We start from the raw sequence: 24,636 nt of genomic DNA, 5'->3' as shown, positions 1-24,636 counted from the left end.
TGTGAGCAAGGTGACATTTACAAAGGAAGTCAAGGGAAACCAGTTAGTCAAGCTTGTTTATTTTAATCAGGGGAATCACTAATTCCATAGAGGTCATATAGTGAAGAGAAGATGGTGGGGATAGTACTGTACTAGTGTAACAAGAGGAGGGAAGAGTATTGAAGTGGTAATAGTACAAAAACTAGTGCAAAAGTGATAGAGGTGGCAATAAGAAGGTGGTGGTAGTGAATAAAGGGTCAGAGGGTGGAGACTAGCAGTAGTAGAAAAGTGGAGACAGTCTAAGAACAAGAGAAAAGAGGAGCACTGCAGCAGAGATAATGGCCCACGAGAGTTGAACAAAATCCCAGTGAGACAAAACCCACCTAGGCACAAGACAGGAAAGGAAAAGAAAATTTATTAAAAGAAAAGATACAGATCAAATTGAGTCATGAGTGTTCAGAAGTTTGGAGCATTTGACAATGTAATGAGAAAAGAAGGCATCTAGAGAGACAGCCAGGACTGGATTCACATTAGAAAAGTTGTGTATAAGTGATGCTTCAACAAGATGGTCTGTGAAGGCAAGAAGGGTAAGCAGTTTTGGCAGGGAACGTGTTAATAAAATTACTCTTCTCTAATTTGATAAAAAAGAGCATTAGTGTCAACAAAGCTAACACTTGTGTTCACTCACATCACCACTAGTTGCAGGCATTTTTCTAATTAAATCTTCATGCAACTTCCTAGCCTTTTCACATATGATCGCTTGAGAGATGCTATCTCCTGCAATCTGTTTTTCGTTTATCCACACCAATAACAGTCTCTCAACATCTTCTATCACTTGCGATCTCTTTCGAAAACAAAGTTGCACCTTTGGCAAGAACAGTTTCCTTGATTGCTGTTTTCTTGGCCACAGTAGTAGCGATGGTCGATTGGGGTTTTATGTACAACCTGGCCAGCTCGGAGACACGCACCCCACTTTCATACTTAGCAATGATCTCTTTCTTCATATCCATAGTAATTCTCACCCTTTTTCCTGTAGGGTTGGCGCTAGAAGCTTTCTTGGGGCCCATGTGGCTTATTTTGCAGGTGCCATCACTAAAAAGGCTGTGATAATATGAAATGTTTCGATTGTATGCATGGAAGCGACTGTGGTGGCTGGCTTATAAACCCTGGCACCCACGGAACAAGTGAGGCGGGCTCAGGCCGCTCGTGGACGCGTCTCGAACGAATCGCATTGAGTGAGTTTTTTAGCGCTAGACGAGGCAAAATTTTTGCGTTAAAATGTATCGCTAGGCGGATTTAACGTTATGCGATGCCGTCGTTAGGCCAGGGTCCACTGTATGTTATATCTTCTTTATATATGCTTCCAAACTGTTGTATCTGGGTGCCTCTGCAAAAACAGTGATTTTGTGTGAGTGAGGTGAAAGTGTTGAATGATGATGAAAGTATTTTCTTTTGGGGGATTTTCTTTCTTTTTGGGTCACCCTGCCTCGATGGGAGACGGCCAACTTGTTGAAAAAAAAAAAATGTTAGTATTAGAGAATACCCGTGTTAAGAATCAGAAATATAAAAATATAAACTATACAAGTGCCATCGTAAACTTATTACATATTTTTTTTTTTCAACAAGTCGGCCGTCTCCCACCGAGGCAGGGTGACCCAAAAAAGAAAGAAAATTCCCAAAAAGAAAATGCTTTCATCATCATTCAACACTTTCACCACACTCACACATAATCACTGTTTTTGCAGAGGTGCTCAGAATACAACAGCTTAGAAGCATATACGTATAAAGATACACAACATATCCCTCCAAACTGCCAATATCCCAAACTCCTCCTTTAAAGAGCAGGCATTGTACTTCCCATTTCCAGGACTCAAGTCCGACTATATGAAAATAACCGGTTTCCCTGAATCCCTTCACTAAATATTACCCTGCTCACACTCCAACAGATCGTCAGGTCCCAAGTACCATTCGTCTCCATTCACTCCTATCTAACACGCTCACGCACGCTTGCTGGAAGTCCAAGCCCCTTGCCCGCAAAACCTTCTTTACCCCCTCTCTCCAACCCTTTCGAGGACGACCCCTACCTCGCCTTCCTTCCCCTATAGATTTATATGCTTTCCATGTCATTCTACTTTGATCCATTCTCTCTAAATGACCAAACCACCTCAACAACCCCTCTTCTGCCCTCTGACTAATACTTTTATTAACTCCACACCTTTTCCTAATTTCCACACTCCAAATTTTCTGCATAATATTTACACCACACATTGCCCTTAGACAGGACATCTCCACTGCCTCCAACCGTCTCCTCACTGCTGAATTTACCACCCAAGCTTCACACCCATATAAGAGTGTTGGTACTACTATACTTTCATACATTCCCTTCTTTGCCTCCATAGATAACGTTTTTTGACTCCACATATACCTCAATGCACCACTCACCTTTTTTCCCTCATCATTTCTATGATTAACCTCATCCTTCATAAATCCATCCGCCGACACGTCAACTCCCAAGTATCTGAAAACATTCACTTCTTCCATACTCCTCCTCCCCAATTTGATATCCAATTTTTCTTTATCTAAATCATTTGATACCCTTATCACCTTACTCTTTTCTATTTTTCACTTTCAACTTTCTACCTTTACACACATTCCCAAACTCATCCACTAACCTTTGCAATTTTTCTTTAGAATCTCCCATAAGCACAGTATCATCAGCAAAAAGTAACTGTGTTAATTCCCATTTTGAATTTGATTCCCCATAATTTAATTCCACCCCTCTCCCGAACACCCTAGCATTTACTTCTTTTACAACCCCATCTATAAATATATTAAACAACCATGGTGACATTACACATCCCTGTCTAAGACCTACTTTTACCGGGAAGTAGTCTCCCTCTCTTCTACACACCCTAACCTGAGCCTCACTATCCTCATAAAAACTCTTTACAGCATTTAGTAACTTACTACCTATTCCATATACTTGCAACATCTGCCACATTGCTCCCCTATCCACTCTATCATATGCCTTTTCTAAATCCATAAATGCAATAAAAACTTCCCTACCTTTATCTAAATACTGTTCACATATATGCTTCAATGTAAACACTTGATCTACACATCCCCTACCCACGCTGAAACCTTGCTCATCCGCAATCCTACATTTTGTCTTTACCTCTAATTCTTTCAATTATAACCCTACCGTACACTTTTCCTGGTATACTCAATAAACATATGAGGATTATAATTGAAATTTTGGTTGAATAAGAAGCATACAGCTATTCACAGTTTAATGTCACATAAAAAGAAACTTCCATAGTCAGAGTGTGTGTGTGAAATCAAATAAAAAATTAGTTATTTTGACAGTTGAATGAAAATGCAAAACATACTAAAGACACCTGGCCACTATTACAATTACAAATAAATAAGAAAAAGTTAATCAATACTATACAACATAAATATATAATAATTTTTGTTTTAACATATTGGCCATTTCCCACCTAGGCAGGGTGACCCAAAAAGAATGAAAAACCTAAAGAGTATACATAATTGTTATGTGATATAAATGGATTCTTGTGTATAAATTACAAAATACATTACACAGTATATACATAAAAGAGAGAATCTAAATAATTATAAATTCTTATGTTGTTACCATTATCTTGATTTTTTTTTTTTTTTTTTTTCAACAAGTCGGTCGTCTCCCACCGAGGCAGGGTGACCCAAAAAAGAAAGAAAATCCCCAAAAAGAAAATACTTTTATCATCATTCAACACTTTCACCTCACTCACACATTATCACTGCTTTTGCAGAGGTGCTCAGAATACAACAGCTCAGAAGCATATACGTATAAAGATACACAACATATCCCTCCAAACTGCCAATATCCCAAACCCCTCCTTTAAAGTGCAGGCATTGTACTTCCCATTTCCAGGACTCAAGTCCGACTATATGAAAATAACCGGTTTCCCTGAATCCCTTCACTAAATATTACCCTGCTCACACTCCAACAGATCGTCAGGTCCCAAGTATCATATCTTGATTATATATAAAATATATCCTATAAGAACTAAAAAATTCTAACAACTATCAGGTACAGATATTTGTAATTTATCTTCTTTCTGTTTTAAAACAGCCATCTGCATAGCACTTAGGAATCTGGGTGATGAGACCACAGGTGAGTCAGCATGAAGAGCATGTGCAAGAAAGGGGATCTTCCGCAGTGTGCGTCCACTAAAACCCACACTTTGTCTGAAAAGGAAAAAACAATAATAATACTTTGGCAAATCAAGGTAGTAGGTTGGTAGACAGCAACCACTCAGGAGGTACTACAGTCCTGCCCAGTGAGCAAGCCATGCACGTCGTAGGAGGCAACTAAAATGCTGGGAGCAAGAGACTAGTAAGCCCTTCTCCTGTACAGTAGGGCCCTGCTTTACGGTGTTTCGCCTTGCGGCGTTCCGCTAATACGGTGATTTCAAATTATGACCAAAACTTTCTATATGGCGAGCAGTCTTTCAAATGTGGAGTGCGCCACCCAGTTTGTTTACATTCTCCATGAGCACATACATCTATTATTTAACCCTTTGACTGTTTCAGGCCCCTCTCTGAAACTGTCATTGTCGCTCAATTTTTAAAAAAAAAAAAAAAATTTTCTTATGAAATGATAGAGAATCTTTTCCCGATGGTAATGACACCAAAAGTTCGAAATTTGGTCGAAAACTCATGGAATTATGCTCCCGCGAATTTAGCGGTCTCGGCGACATATGCGTATCGGCGATTTCGCCGACTTTGAGCCCTATTTTCAGCCAATTCCATTGTTCCAGTTGACCAAACTCATAGCTATTTCTTTAGAACTCCATTTTATCTATCAGCTGAGTACAAGAAACCTCCCATTTACTAATTTGGACTACCCAATATGGTGGTCAGAAATTGGCAATTTGGCCAATTTCACGCAAACTAAAAAAGATGCCAATTTCAAAATAGGGTCCAGAATAAACAAGGTAGACATTCGTGGCACTAAAATAACATATGCTCTGTTCATTAGTCACATCTCTAGGCCCCTCTTATATTATTATTGCTTTCTATTTTGATTTTTTATTCATACAAAAAAATACAAAATTTACTGTTATGCAGACTACTGCATTATTGTAAAAATTGTATAAATAATATCAGTGCACTAGTGAAAGAATATTAGACTCCCCAGTTAACGTGTATTGGACGTGTGGTGTGATTTATTTACTCCTGAACATTGGTAAAAATCGAACATTTCCGCTACTTTGAGCTCAGTTTCAAGGTCGTTTTCATCGTCAACGTAATGAAAATCATCTCTATTTCTGTAATAAGTTTACCATTTTATCACCTAAGACCATGAAAACGCGAATACAACGATAAATACTATACGAAAATACACCTCAAAGTCGGCGTTTTATTCCAAAAAAGCGATCAGGTTTTTTTTTCTCATTATGCAATGTGTGCTGCAGGATTTTTTTTATGTGGTACACACTGACCACACAGACCCATTCTCTCACATGTGGGCCTACCAGCTTTCTCCCGCTTGATTTGAAGCCGCTAGAATTATTGAGTATATATACGTCAGAAACATTGGCTCGTAAGACGTATTTATACGTCGAAAACAGTCAAAGGGTTAATAATAATCACTCTTGGGCACATTAAATGTCTTATTTTGCATTAATATAGACATTTTCATTAATCCATCTATGATATTTTCTTCAAAATTATACAAGAAACATGTTACATAGTATTTAAACATTTTATGTTTATATACTATGGAGGTGTGGTAGCCAGGCAGAGGGAAAAGATTATGTCACCCACCTTAACCCTTTCAGGGTTTCGGACGTACTAGTACGGCTTACGCACCAGGGTTTTTGACGTACTAGTACAGTGGAACCTCAAAAATCCAATGTTTCACATATCGAACATTTTGAAAATAGGACCATTTTTTCGGACAAACTGTGTCCCTATTATCAAACGTGCCTCTATTTTCGGACTGCCGGGTACGGGATATGTCCGCGGGCCCACTCTGTCCGCGTCCCCGCGCAGGCGCTGTGAGCAGTCTAGCTTTGTTTATGCTTGAGTGAACACTAACCTGCGCTCTCTGATAAGCCAAACAGCAATATAACAAGCAAAAGCGACACAGAATCAAGAACAAGGAGATAATATAACAACACTACGTAGGGACCATCTGCAGATCCTCCACAAAAGTCACAAAACTCCCATACTACTGAATCTAAGTTCAGCATTAGAAAATCCCCGACTGTGACAGTGCACAGATACCAGTACAAATTAGGTCAGAAGCTACAGCTCAGGACCTGAGTTTCTCCGAGTGTCCATGCGACACACAACTTCAGTACAACGTCGAAAATCACTAAGTCTAGACTATGTTCTGTGAACAGAGTTACACAGAACCAACAATAAGAAAGTGAAAGAGACAATCTTCCAACAAGGGAGAAGAGTAGAGGGACCTCTTGCTAGAAGCATGTCAAACAGACCATAGCAAGCGCAGCCCAGGCAGACTACTCTAGGTGAGGTGTGATCACCCCCCCTGATCACGTGACTCTCCGTGGATTGCTGCTGCCCAGCAACACAGAGAAGCCGGCAGCGTAACGAGCAGAGAGAAAACACAGTAGTTGACAATGTTGTCAGCTACTTAACGCTCGAACTATGAGCACTGAATAATATATAAATGTTACATCCTACCTAATAATATAACTAAGTCAAATAATAATATAAAGCAATATACAGTGGACCCCCGGTTTACGATCAGCTCCCAATTATGTAAGTTTATTTATGTAAGTGCGTTTGTATGTGTATGCTTGGGGGTCTGAAATGGACTAATCTAATTCACAATATTCCTTATGGGAACAAATTCGGTCAGTACTGGCACCTGAACATACTTCTGGAATGAAATATCGTAAACCGGGGGTCCACTGTATTTACGATTTAGCTATTATCGCAAATATATATAAGCAATATAAAATTATATGAACAGTAATATACATTGTGACCCATTCAGGGGTTGCAATACCCTATCACTCAAAACCTCTTTCACTCCTCCCTCTCACTCTTTATATTTAGAATCTTTGATTTACCACCTGATAAAAACAAGAAATGTACATTGAAGAATGTGGCTAGACTTTAAATACAATATCAAATTTACTTGATAGAAAAACAAACATACTGAGGCTCATAAATTAAAGAAAAGATTTCTGAGATAAAAAGCAAGTACTGACCCAGCTATCTCCCATAATAACAGTGATAACTTGGTTACTTCCTTGAGGATCATGTTTGTACACTGAAGGTCTTGCAGAGTGAAGAGCAGCTCACTGTCTAGAATGATGCCAATCTGAAATAATAGTTTTATAATAAAAATTAAGTTTAAGCAATTAATTTTACAAGCTAGTCAATCAAGCATGGAAGCAACTACGATAAATGATAATCATAATCACACTACCGAGGTAGGTGACCTGAAAGAGAAGAAACACCATCACTGCCAATCACTATTGTTGTCTTGCCAGTAGTGCAATGACATTAGAGCTCAGATGCCCCTCCAAACTGCAATATCCCCACCCCTCCTCCAGAATGCAAGCACTGTAGTTCCCACCTCCAGGACTCGAGTCCAGCTAACTGGTTTTCCCTGAATCCCTTCGTAAGTGTTACCTCACAGATACTCCACTAGCACGTCAAATCATAAAAACTGCTTGTTTTTACTCAATATTAATATGCTCACACATGCCTGTTTGATGTTCAGGCCCCTTACATACAAAACCTCCTCCCTCTCACTTATCCTAGGATGACCCCTACCCCACCTTTCAGTCTTCCTAGCTGTATAGTCCTTGTGGCTTAGCGCTTCTTTTTGATTATAATAATAATAATAATTCAGTCTTCCTATTTTGCTCCATTCTCTCTGAATGTCCAAACCACTTCAGTAACCCCTACTCAGCCCTCTGAATGATACCTTTAGTAACCCTGAACCTCCTCCTAATTCCTAAACTACAAATTCTCTGCATGATATTCACACCACACACTGCCCTCAGGATGACATCACCACTGCCTCCAGCCTCCTCCTCACTGCAGCATTTAAAACTCATGCTTCACACACACACAAATGTTGGTACCACTATACTCTGATACATTCCCCTTTCTGCCTCTATGGTTAACTTTTTTTTGTCTCCACAGATGCCTCAATAAACCACCCTTCCTTTCTTCTCTTAATTCTATGGTTCACCTCATCTTAAACAGACCTGTCTGCCAACAAGTCCAATACCAAATATCTGAACATATTCACTTCTTCCATGTTCCCTCCCTCCAATCTTTTATTACCTAAATTGTTTGTTACTCTCAGTACCTTGTATCACTGCTACCTACGTCATTATATATACAGTGGACCCCCGCATAACGATCACCTCCCAATGCGACCATTATGTAAGTGCGTTTGTACGTGTATGTTTGGGGGTCTGAAATGGACTAATTTACTTCACAATATTCCTTATGGGAACAAATTCAGTCAGTACTGGCACCTGAACATACTTCTGGAATGAAAAAATATCGTTAACCGGGGTCCACTGTATAGCCATCTTTTTAACGTGCAAGATATGATACGAGACAATCATGCTCCACTACTGCTTCCCATAACACACTGTGGGTCAAGATTATGTGTAGGTGTTATAGTCATGCCAGACCAGAGTTATTTAAAGGTCTAAGATGATGCATGTTGGGAAACTTGAGTATGCCATAACTTCTGCACACATACATACAAGCTGATCAGCAAGATGTATGTATGTGCCAGGCCTAGTGTGGCATGCAAAGAGTACGTAACCTTTACTCGGAGTATGTACACACCCTCATTTACAGGCTATCTCCCCCAACCAGCGAACCAGGGGCTAAGGGTTGACGATGGGGCCCCATCGTTCAAACAGTACAAAGGTTCCAGCCAATGAGATGGTTTTGGCAATCGCAGAGGTGATGTGGGTACCACTCACCCGTCTGCCCTTGTCATTCCCATTCTAGAGCTGGTTGAAGCATGGTCTGGTCTCTAGTGGCTTCTATTCTGCCTTGCTTACCGTGGAGTGCACTTATATACTTATTGTTGTACATAGTGTATATAGTATACATACTTCTGTTCTAAATTGGTGAAGGATAATATAAGTCAAAAGTTTTTCTGCTGTGTTTATTTTGCTCCCTTTACACCCAGGATAACAGGCCTTTGGGACTCCTGGGTTGTAATACCTAGTTATGAACTTCAAAGACTTATGAGCTACATATTTTTCACAGAAGAGTAGGTAAACCAGATGCTTATAGAGCAACACATACCACTAAAGTGTTTCTTAACTTTTAGCCTTTTTTAACTTTTGTAAATTTTAAAAGTGGCACATAATATCAAATAAAAAATTAACAAAGAGCAGCTCACCCGTCTCAATTCAGCAATACAGGAATAGTAGATTTGATAAATAGCAGCTTGAGAGGGAAGCCCTACATACTGCTTTATGTCTGCACGGTCCACAAAAGCCAAGTCAAGTGTACCAGAAATATTGGATGTCGTAACAATGAGGACATTTGGGTACCTAGGATATAAGGAAAAATTATCAGATAAATCTTAAACTCCAAAGGGTAAAGGTTATATTTTCTAAAAGATGACAGAAAAGTTGGTTTTGTACAGAAAAAATAAAAGTACAATAAAAATGAAAACTTAATAAAATATTAACAAACAAAAATCAATAAATAAAATTGTTGTAGATACAGAGATAATTTTGTCATGATACTAACAATTAGAGATGGGACAATATAATTTTTTTTTTTTTGCCAGTATTAACATCAATGCTTGCTTTTCATGCTGATTCTAATACTATCAAAATTAGACGATACCAACAGAGGTCCAAAATATCAAGGTTTTACTGTATTTGAATTTTGAAGGGAAGAATTTTATAGGGTAAGCCTTGCATACCTTGCTTCTGATGAATACACACTAATGGGAAGAAATACAGTGGTACCTTGACTTATGATTGCCCCAACTTAGGAGTTTTCTGAGTTACGAGCCATTGCTCGGTCAATTTTTTGTTTTGAGTTGCGAGCCAAATTCGAGTTATGAGCAGTTATTTTGCAAAAAAAAAAAAAAAAAAAAAAAAAAAAATGTTCTCATTGGAGGTAATCATGTCCAATTACTGAAAATGACATTCGGCAAGAACCCTGGCCTAAATGGCAAAATGAAAGGTGGTTTTGGGACTTGGTACTTATAAAACAATGCTAGTGCAATGTTCTCATTGGAGGTAATCATGTAATTACATGTATCTTTAGTTATATGTACTACAAAAATATAAAGTTGCTAAATTTTTGACATTTGCAAAATATCTTGCCCTTTACTCCCACACAAATCCCAAAATATTTGGAACATTTCCAATATTCCACATGAACAATCATTTTTTTATGATTCCTGTCAATATTATTGCATTTACTTCAATAATAAAGGGTGGGCTTCATGAAATAAGTCAATTTTTTTCTGAGAAAATTGCTTGTGTTTCAGTGTTTTCCTTATGAAACTAGTGATCTAGTGCAGTTAGCCTCTCAAAAATTCCATTTTCTCTTACCCAGGATCAAAGAACATGTTATAGGAAAGAGCAATAATGATTTTATATGCTCAGACTGGTCCTGGACACTTGCCATATTATGGCCTATTTTATTCATTCTAGAGTATATCTCATGTTTCTATGTTACTTATACAGTGGAACCTCAAATATCGAACTTTCTTCGGCCCAGAAGGCTGTTCGAGTGCCTTTACCGAATGAATTTATTCCCATCAGGAATAATGTAAATTAGATTAGTCCATTTCAGACCCTCAAAAATACACTTATAAAAGCACTTACAAAAATACACTTACATAATTGGTTGTGTTGGCAGCAGTTCGATTTTTGAGGTTCCACTGTAGTGTTTATTATATCATATTGGATCAATTCTGATAGATAAATATACCATAGAGTTGATATTAGCGATATATTGAAGTATTTCTCCAAAAAAAATTGGGGTGGTTTTTTGGGGGCTGGAATGGATTAATGGCATTTCAATTAATTTCAACGAAGAAAAATTATTTGATAAATGAGCAAACTGAATTACGAGCTTGGTCACGGAACAAATTAAACTCGTAAGTCAAGGTACCACCTGGAGTCTACGTGCAGGGCATTCCGGGGATTAACGCCCCCGCGGCCCGGTCCACAACCAGGCCTCCCGGTGGATCAGGGCCTGATCAACGAGGCTGTTACTGCTGGCCTCACACAATCCAACGTAAGAACCACAGCCCGGCTGATCCGGCACCGTCTTTAGGTATCTGTCCAGCTCCCTCTTGAAGACAACCAGGGGTCCTCCCGTAATGCTCCTTATTGCTGGTGGGAGGCTGTTGAACAGTCTTGGGCCCCAGACACTTATTGTGTTTTCTCTTAGTGTACCAGTGACGCCCCTACTTTTCACAGGGGGTATGTTTCATTGCCTGCCAAGTCTTTTGCTTTTGTATGGAGTGATTGCTGTGTGCATATTAGTGACCAGTCCCTCCAGAATCTTCCAGGTGTAGATTATGATATATCTCTCTCGTCTGCGCTCTAGTGAGTACAAGTCAAGTGCTTCCAGGCACTCCCAGTAGTTAAGGTGTTTGATGGAACTTATACGTGCAGTAAAGGTTCTCTGTACATTCTCTAGCTCTGCAATTTCACCTCCCTTGAATGAGGATGTTATTGTACAGCAGTATTCCAGCCTAGAAAGAATAAGTGTAAATTTAAAAAAGATCATCATTGGCTTAGCATCTCTTGTCTTGAATGTTCTCATTATCCATCCTATCAGTTTCCTAGCAGATGTGATAGTGGCATTGTTGTGGTCCTTGAAGGTGAGGTCTTCAGACATTACCACACCCAGGTCCTTCACATTACTTTTCCACTCTATTGTGTGATTGGAGTTTGTAGTATACTCAGTTCTAGTTATTATTTCCTCCAGTTTTCCATAACGGAGTAGTTGGAATTTGTCTTTATTGAACATCATACTGTTCTCTGTTGCCCATTGGAAAACTTGGTTTATATCTTCTTGGAGCTTTGCCGTGTCCTCAATGGATGACACTCTCATGCAGATCCTAGTATCGTCTGCAAAAGATGATAGTGCTGTGGTTTACATCTCTGTCTATGTCTGATATGAGAATAAGAAACAGGATAGGTGTGAGTACTGTGCCTTGTAGGACAGAGCTCTTCACTATGGCAGCATCTGACTTAACTCTGTTTACCACTACTCTTTGTGTGCGATTGGTTAGAAAGTTGAAGATCCATCTGCCTACTTTGCCGGTTATCCCTTTAGCACGCATTTAGTGTGCTATTACCACTGTATTAGAAAAATAATTATATGAGGATGATTAGAAGAAAATCAATTATATGATAACAATGATGAATTAACAGGTAATTAAGAATACACGAGGGCCCTGCTTATACAGCAGGTTAGATTCACAGCTACTGTTGTAAACTGAAAATCACTGTAAAGTGAATCATAGCCATTTTTCACTTTCAGATGCATATAAAAGCCTGATAACATGTTTAAACTATCATATATTAACCCTTTGACTGTCGCGGCCGTATATGTACGTCTTATGAGGTACCGTGTTTGACGTATATATACTCATAAATTCTAGCGGTTTCAAATCAAGCAGGAGAAAGCTGGTAGGCCCACATGTGAGAGAATGGGTCTGTGTGATCAGTGTGCACCATATAAAAAAAATCCTGGAGCACGCAGTGCATAATGAGAAAAAAAAAACTCCGACCGATTTTTTTAATTAAAATGCCGACTTTGTGGTCTATTTTCGTATAGTATTTATGGTTGTATTCTCGTTTTCTTGGTCTCATTTGATAGAATGGAAAACATATTATAGAAATAGAGGTGATTTTGATTGATTTTACTATTTATTTATTTTTTTTTTATTTATTTCCAATTTGTGCACACATACAGAGGTACAAAAAAAATACAGATAAGAGCAGTATGCCAAAGCCACTTATACTATGCATAGCATTACGGGCTGGCTTAAAATTAACTTAAGATTAACTAAGCAATGATTATTATTATTATTATAATCAAAAAGAAGCGCTAAGCCACAAGGACTATACAGCGCTGCTACTAAGCAATGATGAAATCAGTGATAAAACATTAATGTAAACAGATAACTATAAAGCACAAGTGAGTATTACAAAGACAGGTCATATGGTTGCATTCAGTTAGGTAGTGATTCTGTTAGGTAGTGTATTTAAAAAATAATAAAGTTAGATTGGGTTTTAGGTTTAACATTTATGTGATATAATTGTGAGAAACATTTAAGATATACAATTTATAATGTTCAGTTATTCAGTATTTATTTGGTTTTGGGTGAGTAAGTAATCTTTGAGAAGAGACTTGAATTTATAAACAGGTTGTGTTTCTTTTATATTTACAGGTAATGAATTCCAGATTTTAGGGCCTTTTATGTGCATTGAGTTTTTGCATAGTGTGAGATGGACACGAGGAACATCAAAGAGTGATCTGTGCCTTGTGTTATGGTCATGTGTTCTGTTGAGGTTGGCAAGGAGATGTTTGAGGGGAGGGTTAATATCAGAGTTAAGTGTTCTATGTATGTAATAGGTGCAGTAATAAGTATGGATGTTTTGTATGGTGAGTAGGTTTAGTGTATTGAATATTGGTGGAGTGTGCTGCCTGTAGTGAGAATTTGTTATCATTCTAACTGCAGCCTTTTGTTGGGTAATTAGTGGTCTGAGATGGTTAATTGTTGTTGAGCCCCATGCACAAATTCCATAGGTGAGATAGGGGTAAATAAGAGAGTGATATAGGGCCAGGAGGGCTGACTGTGGAACATAGTACCGTATCTTCGATAGTATGCCTACAGTCTTGGAAATTTTCTTAGAAATTTGATGTATATGTGTATGAAATTTGAGTCTATTATCAAGGTGGATTCCTAAGAATTTTCCCTCTGTTAGTTTTGTGATAGGTGATCCATTTATCATTATGTTAAGAGGGACATCTGTAGCTCTGTTACCAAACTGAATGAAGTAGGTTTTGTCAATGTTTAGTGTAAGTTTGTTAGTCCTCATCCAGGTAGATATTTTCTGTAATTCGGTATTTACAGTATTGGCTAGCGTGACTGGGCTCGGGTGAGAGAAGACGTATGTAGTGTCATCTGCAAATAGTGTGGGTTTGAGTAATTGCGAAGCATTTGGAAGGTCATTTATGTATAGGAGAAAGAGAAGAGGGCCAAGGACACTTCCCTGTGGGACACCAACTGTAATTGGTTGTGCAGAAGAGTTTGCCCCATTTGCGTACACATATTGGCTTCTGTTGCTGAGGTAAGACTTGAGGTAGTTGAGGGAGTGCCCTCTTATACCATAGTGTGACAATTTTACGTGGAGCAAGTCATGGTCAACTGTATCAAAAGCCTAGAAATGGAGCTCAAAGTAGGGGAAATGTTTGATTTTTGCCAATGTTCAAAAGTAAACAAATGATGCCATTGTCCAATAAATGTCCAACTAGCCATTCTAATATGCAGTCATGAATGGGTTGATGTTATTTATACAATTATTACAGTATTGCAGTAGTCTGCATAATAGTAAGTCTTCTATTTTTTGTTTGAATAAAAATTCAAAATAGAAAGCAAGAGTAATATCAGAGGGGCCTGGAGACATGACTGATGAGCAAAGAAAATGTTATTTTAGAGCCAGGAATGTCTGCATTGTTCATTCTGGACCTTATTTTGAAATTGTCATATTTTTTAGTTTTCGTGAAATTGGCCAAATTGCAAATTTCTGACCACATTATTAGATAGTTGAAATCGGTAAATGGGCAGTTTCTTGTACTCAATCAATAGAAAAAATGAAGTTCTAAAGAAATAGCTATGAGTTTGGGCGACTGGAACAATGGAATTAGCCGAAAATAGGGCTCAAAGTGGGCGAAATCGCCGATTTGTAAACAGCGCTGCGGTCGCTAACTTCGCGAGAGCATAATTCCGTCAGTTTTCCATCAAATTTCGTTTTTTTGGCGTCATTACAATCGGGAAAAGATTCTCTATCATTTCATAAGAAAAAATAATTTTTTTTTTTTAAATTTTGCGAGACCAGGAGACACCTCAGGATTGGGGGTTGCGACAGTCAAAGGGTTAAGTGAACAATATAGCTAGGCCTGAAAAAATGCATATAGTACAGAACACACATTACCTTTTTTTTTATTAACACAGCGGCCATCTCCCACCAAGGGAGGGTGGCCTGAAAAAGAAAATCTTTCATCATTCACTCTATCACTGTCTTGCCAGAGGCATGCTTACACTACATTTATAAAATTGCAACATTAACATCCCTCCTTCAGAGTGCAGGCACTGTACCTCCCATCACCAGGACTCAAGTCTGGCCTGCTGGTTTCCCTGAATCCCTTCATATATGTTACTTTGCTCACGCTCCAACAGCACGTCGAGTCCTAAAAACCATTTGTCTCCATTCGCTCTTATCTAACACGCTCACGCATGCTTGCGGGAAGTCCAAGCCCCAGGCACACAAGACCTCCTTTATCCCCTTCCTCCAACCTTTCCCAGGCCGACCTCTACCCCACCTTCCCTCCACTACAGATTTATACACTCGGAGTCATTCTATTTTGTTCCTTCCTCTCTACATGTCCGAACCACCTCAACAACCCCTCCTTTGCCCTCTGGATAGTAGTTTTGGTAAGCTCGCACCTACCCCTAATTTCCAAACTAAGAATTCTCTGCATTATATTCACACCACACATTGCCCTCAGACATGAGATCTGCACTGCCTCCAGCCTTCTCCTTGTTGCAATATTCACCACCCATGCTTCACACCCATATAAGAGTGTTGGTATAACTATACTCTCATACATTCCCCTCTTTGCTTCCACGGAAAAAGTTCTTTGTCTCCACAGACTCCTAAGTGCACCACTCACCATTTTCCCCTCATCAATTTTATGATTCACCTCATCTTTCATAGACCCACCTGCTGACACGTCCACTCCTAAATATCTGAATACATTCACCTCCTCCATACTCTCTCCCTCCAACCTGATATCCAATATTTCATTATCTAATGTTTTTGTTATCATCACCTTACCCTTTCCTATATTCACTTTTAATTTTCTTCCTTTACATAGCCTACCTAGCTCATCCACCAACCTCTGCAACTTCTCTTCAAAATCTCCCAAAAGCAGTGTCATCAGCAAAGAGCAACTGTGACAACTCCCACTTTGTGTTAGATTCTTTACCTTTTAACCCCACACACCTCTTGCCAACCTCCGAGCATTCACTTCTCTTACAACCCCATCTACAGTGGAACCTCAAAAATCGAACGTATCACATATCGAACGTTTCAAAAATAGGACCATTTTTTCGGACAAACTGTGTCCCTATTATCAAAAGCGCCCCTATTTTCGGACCGCCGGGTATGGAACATGTCCACGGGCCCGCTCTGTCCGCGTCCCCGCGCAGGCGCCGTGAGCAGTCTAGCTTTGTTTATGCTTGAGTGAACATTAACCTGCGCTCTCATTCACACATTTTACGATTATTTCGTTGTGTTTAGTGCTTGTGGGACTGTGAAATAAGCTGCCATGGGCCCAAACAAACTTGCTAGTGGTACCCCTGTGGTAAAGAAAGTCAGAAACACCATAGATGTGAAGAAGGAAATGATACAGAAGTACGAGAGTGGTGTGAGACTTGTTGAGCTTGCCAGGATGTATGGGAAAAACAAGTCGACCATCGGTTCTATCCTGTCAAAGAAAGAACAAATCAAGGAAGCTGATGTTGTGAAAGGTGTTAATTTTTTTATTATTTTATTTTTTATTATCACACTGGCCGATTCCCACCAAGGCAGGGTGGCCCGAAAAAGAAAAACTTTCACCATCATTCACTCCATCACTGTCTTGCCAGAAGGGTGCTTTACACTACAGTTTTTAAACTGCAACATTAACACCCCTCCTTCAGAGTGCAGGCACTGTACTTCCCATCTCCAGGACTCAAGTCCGGCCTGCCGGTTTCCCTGAATCCCTTCATAAATGTTACTTTGCTCACACTCCAACAGCACGTCAAGTATTAAAAACCATTTGTCTCCATTCACTCCTATCAAACACGCTCACGCATGCCTGCTGGAAGTCCAAGCCCCTCGCACACAAAACCTCCTTTACCCCCTCCCTCCAACCCTTCCTAGGCCGACCCCTACCCCGCCTTCCTTCCACTACAGACTGATACACTCTTGAAGTTATTCTGTTTCGCTCCATTCTCTCTACATGTCCGAACCACCTCAACAACCCTTCCTCAGCCCTCTGGACAACAGTTTTGGTAATCCCGCACCTCCTCCTAACTTCCAAACTACGAATTCTCTGCATTATATTCACACCACACATTGCCCTCAGACATGACATCTCCACTGCCTCCAGCCTTCTCCTCGCTGCAACATTCATCACCCATGCTTCACACCCATATAAGAGCGTTGGTAAAACTATACTCTCATACATTCCCCTCTTTGCCTCCAAGGACAAAGTTCTCTGTCTCCACAGACTCCTAAGTGCACCACTCACTCTTTTTCCCTCATCAATTCTATGATTCACCTCATCTTTCATAGACCCATCCGCTGACACGTCCACTCCCAAATATCTGAATACGTTCACCTCCTCCATACTCTCTCCCTCCAATCTGATATTCAATCTTTCATCACCTAATATTTTTGTTATCCTCATAACCTTACTCTTTCCTGTATTCACCTTTAATTTTCTTCTTTTGCACACCCTACCAAATTCATCCACCAATCTCTGCAGCTTCTCTTCAGAATCTCCCAAGAGCACAGTGTCATCAGCAAAGAGCAGCTGTGACAACTCCCACCCTGTGTGTGATTCTTTATCTTTTAACTCCACGCCTCTTGCCAAGACCCTCGCATTTACTTCTCTTACAACCCCATCTATAAATATATTAAACAACCACGGTGACATCACACATCCTTGTCTAAGGCCTACTTTTACTGGGAAAAAATTTCCCTCTTTTCTACATACTCTAACTTGAGCCTCACTATCCTCGTAAAAACTCTTCACTGCTTTCAGTAACCTACCTCCTACACCATACACTTGCAACATCTGCCACATTGCCCCCCTATCCACCCTGTCATACGCCTTTTCCAAATCCATAAATGCCACAAAGACCTCTTTAGCCTTATCTAAATACTGTTCACTTATATGTTTCACTATAAACACCTGGTCCACACACCCCCTACCTTTCCTAAAGCCTCCTTGTTCATCTGCTATCCTATTCTCCGTCTTACTCTTAATTCTTTCAATTATAACTCTACCATACACTTTACCAGGTACACTCAACAGACTTATCCCCCTATAATTTTTGCACTCTCTTTTATCCCCTTTGCCTTTATACAAAGGAACTATGCATGCTCTCTGCCAATCCCTAGGTACCTTACCCTCTTCCATACATTTATTAAATAATTGCACCAACCACTCCAAAACTATATCCCCACCTGCTTTTAACATTTCTATCTTTATCCCATCAATCCCGGCTGCCTTACCCCCTTTCATTTTACCTACTGCCTCACGAACTTCCCCCACACTCACAACTGGCTCTTCCTCACTCCTACAAGATGTTATTCCTCCTTGCCCTATACACGAAATCACAGCTTCCCTATCTTCATCAACATTTAACAATTCCTCAAAATATTCCCTCCATCTTCCCAATACCTCTAACTCTCCATTTAATAACTCTCCTCTCCTATTTTTAACTGACAAATCCATTTGTTCTCTAGGCTTCCTTAACTTGTTAATCTCACTCCAAAACTTTTTCTTATTTTCAACAAAATTTGTTGATAACAGCTCACCCACTCTCATGCTAACCAAAAAAAGACCACAAATAGTTGAAGAGTTTGAGAAGTTGTTGCTGGTGTGGATCAAGGATAAAGAGATTGCAAGTGATAGTGTTTCAGAGACGATTATTTGCGAAAAGGGAAGGAAGCTGCATGCCGATCTGGTACAGAAAACTCCTGGAACCAGTGCTGATAGTGAATTTAAGGCCAGCAGAGGCTGGTTTGACAGATTTAAGAAGTGTAGTGGCATACACAATGTTGTAAGACATGGTGAGGCAGCCAGTTCAGACAATGGGCGGCTGAGAAGTTTGTACAGGAGTTTAAGGGGTACATAGACAGTGAAGAATTCAAACCTGAACAAGTGTTTAATTGTGACGAAACAGGCTTGTTTTGGAAGAAAATGCCAAAAAGAACCTTCATCACACAGGAGGAAAAGACACTGCCAGGAAACAAGCCTATGAAAGACAGGCTTACTCTTTTGTTCTGTGCTAATGCTAGTGGTGATTTTAAAGTGAAGCCTTTACTTGTGTATCATTCAGAAAATCCCAGTGTGTTTAAGAAAAACAATGTCTTTAAGAACAAGTTATGTGTCTTGTGGAAAGCTAATCATAAGGCATGGGTCACAAGACAAATTTTCAATAAGTGGGTCTATGAAGTGTTTGGCCCCAGTGTGAAAAAATACCTCCAGGAAAAGAAATTGCCACTCAAGTGCCTCCTGTTAATGGACAATGATCCTGCTCATCCTCCAAACTTATTAGACCTCTTGTCTAAGGACTTCAGTTTTATAAAAGTGAAGTTCTTGCCTCCTAACACCACTCCTCTCCTCCAGCCCATGGACCAGCAGGTCATTTCTAACTTCAAAGACCTCTACACAAAAGCAGTGTTTGAAAAGTGCTTTGAAGTGACCACAGACACTAAGATGACCCTAAGAGAGTTCTGGAGGAATCACTTCAACATCTACAGCTCCATAAGCCTTATAGGTAAGGCTTGAGAGGGAGTGACTTCCAGGACTTTGAACTCTGCTTGGAGACAACTGTGACCAGATTGTGTCCAAAAGAGGGATTTTGAAGGGTTTGAGGCTGATCCTGACCCAGCTCACCCTCTGCCTATTGTGGACTCTACTGTGGCATTGGGGAACACCCTGGGGTTGGAGGTGAGTGGTGAGGATGTGGAAGAGTTGGTGGAGGACCACAGGGAAGAGCTAACCACTGAAGAGCTGCAAGAGCTTCATCTGGAGCAGTATCAGACCACAGCTGAGGAACTTGCTTCAGAGGAGGAAGAGGAAGTGGATGAGGTGCCTTCTTCAAAGATTAAGGAGATTTGTGCCAAGTGGAATGATGTCCAAATGTTTGTGCAGAAGTACCACCCTGAGCAAGCTGAAACAAGCCATCTTTGCAACAAGTTCAGTGAAAGAACCATGTCCCATTTTAGATAAATGTTAAAGAGGCACCAGAAACAGAGGACTGTGGACAGTTATTTTGTGAGGCAGGGGTCCAGTGACTCAAGCTGGTCCTAGTGGCATTAAAAGACAGAGAAGGGAAGTAACCCCAGAGAGGGCTTTACCTGAAGTCCTCATGGAGGGGGATTCTCCTTCCAAACACTAACCCCAACTCCCTCTCTCCTCCTCCCTATCTTCCAGATGCCATCACCAATCTTCAATAAAGGTAAGTAAAAATGTTATTTTATATGTATTACTATACATAATTAAAACTATAGTATTTGTTGTATGTAAAACTGTAATTAATCTCTATAAAATGTATTTTTTGTGTGAATATTTTTGGGTTTCTGGAACTGATTAATTGTATTTCCATTATTTCTTATGGGAAATATTGCTTCGAATTTCAGACTTTTCGAAATTAGAACTAGCTCCTGGAACGGATTAAGTTCAATTTTTGAGGTTCCACTGTATAAATATATTGAACAACCATGGTGACATCACACATCCTTGTCTAAGTCCTACTTTTACTAGGAAATAACCTCCCTCTTTCCTACATATTCTAACCTGAGCCTCACTATCCTTGTAAAAACTCTTCATTGCTTTCAGTAACCTACCTCCTATTCCATACATCTGCAACATCTGCCACATTGTTCCCCTTTAAGAACATAAGAACATAAGAAGGAACACTGCAACAGGCCTACTGACCCATGCGGAGCAGGTCCATGTCCCCCCCCCAGATTAACCCAATGACCCCCCCTGGATTAGCCCAATGACCCACCCAGTCTGGTCACCTCCACTCAAGGAAGGAGCACAGCACCAGACCCAGCAGCACAAGCTAGTCAGGTCCAACTCACACCCACCCACACCCACTCATGCATTTATCTAACCTATTCTTAAAATTACACAACGTTTTAGCCTCTATAACTGTACTCGAGAGTTTGTTCCACTCATCCACAACTCTATTACCAAACCAGTGCTTTCCTATATCCTTCCTGAATCTGAATTTTTTCAACTTGAAACCATTGTTGCGAGTCCTGTCTAGGCTGGAAATTTTCAGAACGCTATTTACATCTCCTTTATTTATTCCTGTTTTCCATTTATACACCTCGATCATATCCCCCTTAATTCTACGCCTTTCGAGAGAGTGCAGATTCAGGGCCCTCAGTCTATCCTCATAGGGAAGATTTCTGATACATGGGATCATCTTTGTCATCCTCCTCTGTACGTCTTCCAGAGCATTTATATCCATTCTGTAATACGGTGACCAGAACTGAGCAGCATAGTCTAAATGAGGCCTAACCAAGGATAAATGCTACAAAAACCTCTTTACCCTTATCTAAATACTGTTCACGTATATGTTTCACTGTAAACACTTGGTCTACACACCCCCTACTTTTCCTAAAGCCTCCTTGTTCATCTGCTATCCTATTCTCCATCTTACTTTTAATTCTTTCAATAATAAGTCTAGCATACACTTTACCAGGTATACTCAACAGACTTACTCCCCTATAATTTTTGCACTCTTTTGTCCCCTTTGCCTTTATACTAAGGAACTATGCATGCTCTCTGCCAATCCCTAGGTACCTTATCCTCTTCCAAACATTTATTAAATAAAAGCACTAACCACTCCAAAACTATATCTCCACCTGCTTTTAACATTTCTATCTTTATCCCATCATTCCCAGCTGTCTTACCCCCTTTCATTCTACCCACTGCCTCACAAACTTCCCCCACACTCACAACTGGTTCTTCCTCACTCATATAAGATGTTATTCCTCCTTGCCCTATACACGAAATCACAGCTTCCCTATCTTCATCAACATTTAACAATTCCTCAAAATAATCCCTCCATCTTCACAATAGCTCTAACTCTCTCTTTAATAGCTCTCCTCTCCTATTTTTGTACTATCAAATCCATTTGTTCCCTTGGCTTCCTCAGCTTATTAACCCTTTGAGGGTCGACAGGCCCTCTCCGAAACTCGTTCTCAGGGTCGGCCAAATTTAAAAAAAAAAAAAAATTATTTTCTCTTATGAAAAGATAGAGAATCTTTTCCCGATCATAAAGACACCAAAAGTTTGAAATTTGATAGAAAACTTACGGAATTATGCTCTCGCAAAGTAAGCGGTCTCAGCGATGTTTACGCATCGGCGATTTTGCCCACTTTGAGCCCCATTTTCAGCCAATTTCACTGTACTAGTCGACAAAAAAACATGAATATTTCGCTAGAACTCCATTTTTTCTATCGAATGGGTGCAAGAAACCACCCATTTATAAATTCAACTATCCAGTACAGTGGTCAGAATTTAGCAATTTTGCCAATTTCACACAAATTTCAAAAGATGCCAATTTCCGAATAGGGTCCAGAATAAACAAGAAAGACATTCCTGGCACTAAAATGACATTTCCTCTAGTCATTAGTCACGTCTCAAGGCCCCTCTTATATTCTTTTGCTTTCCACTTTGAATTTTTATTCTCACAAAAAATATAAGATTTACTGTTATGCAGACTACTGCATTAGTGTAAAAAATGGTATAAATATTATTGGTGCACTTGTGAAAGAATATTAGACTCACCAGTTGACGTGTATTGCTCGCTTGGCACGATTTGTTTACTTTTGAAGTTTGGTAAAAATCGAACATTTCTGCTACTTTGAGCTCAATTTCAAGGCACCTTTCATTGTAAAACCAGTCAAAATCATCTCAATTTCAGTAATATGTCTTCAATTCTATAAAATGAGACCAAGAAAACTAGAATACAACAATAAATACTATTCGAAAATACACTGCAAAGTCGCTGATTTATTAAAAAAAAATGGTCAAAGTTTTTTTTTTCTCATTATGCACTGTGTGCTGCAGGATTTTTTTTAGACTGTGCACACTGACCACATAGACCCATTCTTTCATATGAAGGCCTACCAGCTTTCTCCCACTAGATTTGAGGCCGCTAGAATTTATGAGTACTAGTACGTCAAAAACCCCTACGCGTAAGACGTACTAGTACGACGAAAACCCTCAAAGGGTTAATCTTACTCCAAAACTTTTTATTTTCAACAAAATTTGTTGATAACATCTCACCCAATCTCTCATTTGCTCTCTTTTTACATTGCTTCACAACTCTCTTAACCTCTCTTTTTCTCTCCATATACTCTTCCCTCCTTGCATCACTTCTACTAACTTTTTCTCCCTTACTACTCTCTTTACATCAACAATCCACCAATCGCTCTTCTTCCCTCACGCACCCACTTTCCTGTAACCACAAACTTCTGCTGAACACTAACACGACATTCTTAACCCTTTGAGGGTCGACAGGCCCTCTCCGAAACTCGTTCTCAGGGTCGGCCAAATTTCAAAAAAAAAAAAAATTATTTTTTCTTATGAAAAAATAGAGTATTTTTTTCTAAACATTATAGGCTAAACAAAAAATTTTTAACGTCAATACTTACCGAGATATGGAGGTGTGAAATTTGCCAACATTGAACAACATATGGTAACATCGCCGACTGCCGTCACCCGGTATTTTTCTATTTACTTTTTTATGTACTATTTTCAATTTTTCTTTTTCTGAGTAACTTTTATGGCCTCTGAGGCCAACATGATCAGTATTTTGTAAGTTATTTCTTTTTCAATACTACACAATAAGGGCGTAAACACTGTTGTCATTATTTTGTTTACAGAAAATATTTACACAAACAAACAATATGAAATGTTGTTTATTACTATTTTTCTATATTTTATATACACATATACAGTCACAGGACATGTTTCTAGAAGTTCTGCAGCCTGTGGAACTCTTTGAAACATGGTGTCATGCACAGTGGAGTTTTGCACTCCTCACACATAAAACGAGTGTCTCTGCATTGTTGTGGGCGTTTTTTTGTATGTGAACAGACGTAACACCTCTTCTGAGCCTTTTTCTTCAAAGCAGTAGCAGGCAGTTTTACCAGGAAGTGATCACCATGCTTCAGACGAGCAGATAGTTGTTGATAATTTGGTGGGCGGTCAATTGCAGGTGCATTTCCTTGGTACTTGAATACTATTTGTCTGATGACAGACAAACAGAATTCGCCGTACTGTGGTTTGTTTCTGGTGCTCATCTTATACATATTATAAGCATTGAGCATGGAAATGTCCAGAAGATGGAAAAACAGTTTGATGTACCACTTATAACTCTTGCGAACACAATCAGCAAACCCAATCTGCATGTCACATTTGTCCACTGAACGCATGTTGAAGGTGTAATCAATCACAGCTGCAGGTTTTAGAATGGGTTCATTTCTCTCTCTATGCTGCCTGCCACTGTCTGCCATTTCATTAGGGTGAATTGATGACAACAGTGTGACATCTCGT

General features: G+C 39.5%; 1 protein-coding gene across 2 annotated transcripts in view; it reads right to left on the bottom strand.

The window, feature by feature from the left end:
- Nucleotides 1–3,256: 3,256 nt before the first annotated feature.
- The window catches only part of LOC128706365 (pachytene checkpoint protein 2 homolog), a 67,103-nt gene continuing 45,723 nt past the window's right edge, over nt 3,257–24,636 (bottom strand). For both annotated transcript variants that reach the window (XM_070080612.1, XM_070080613.1), the window contains 3 exons: nt 9,407–9,560; nt 7,230–7,342; nt 3,257–4,230 (listed from right to left, as the gene is read on the bottom strand). In XM_070080612.1, coding sequence (XP_069936713.1) covers nt 4,059–4,230; nt 7,230–7,342; nt 9,407–9,560 — 439 coding nt within the window. In that variant the 3' untranslated portion in view covers nt 3,257–4,058. The remainder of the gene's footprint in view (nt 4,231–7,229; nt 7,343–9,406; nt 9,561–24,636) is intronic.

This window comes from Cherax quadricarinatus, unplaced genomic scaffold (assembly GCF_038502225.1).
Source record: "Cherax quadricarinatus isolate ZL_2023a unplaced genomic scaffold, ASM3850222v1 Contig677, whole genome shotgun sequence".
Classification (NCBI taxonomy): domain Eukaryota; kingdom Metazoa; phylum Arthropoda; class Malacostraca; order Decapoda; family Parastacidae; genus Cherax; species Cherax quadricarinatus.
The sequence above is the reverse complement of the archived record's forward strand: the minus strand, read 5'-3'. Positions and strand labels throughout refer to the sequence as shown.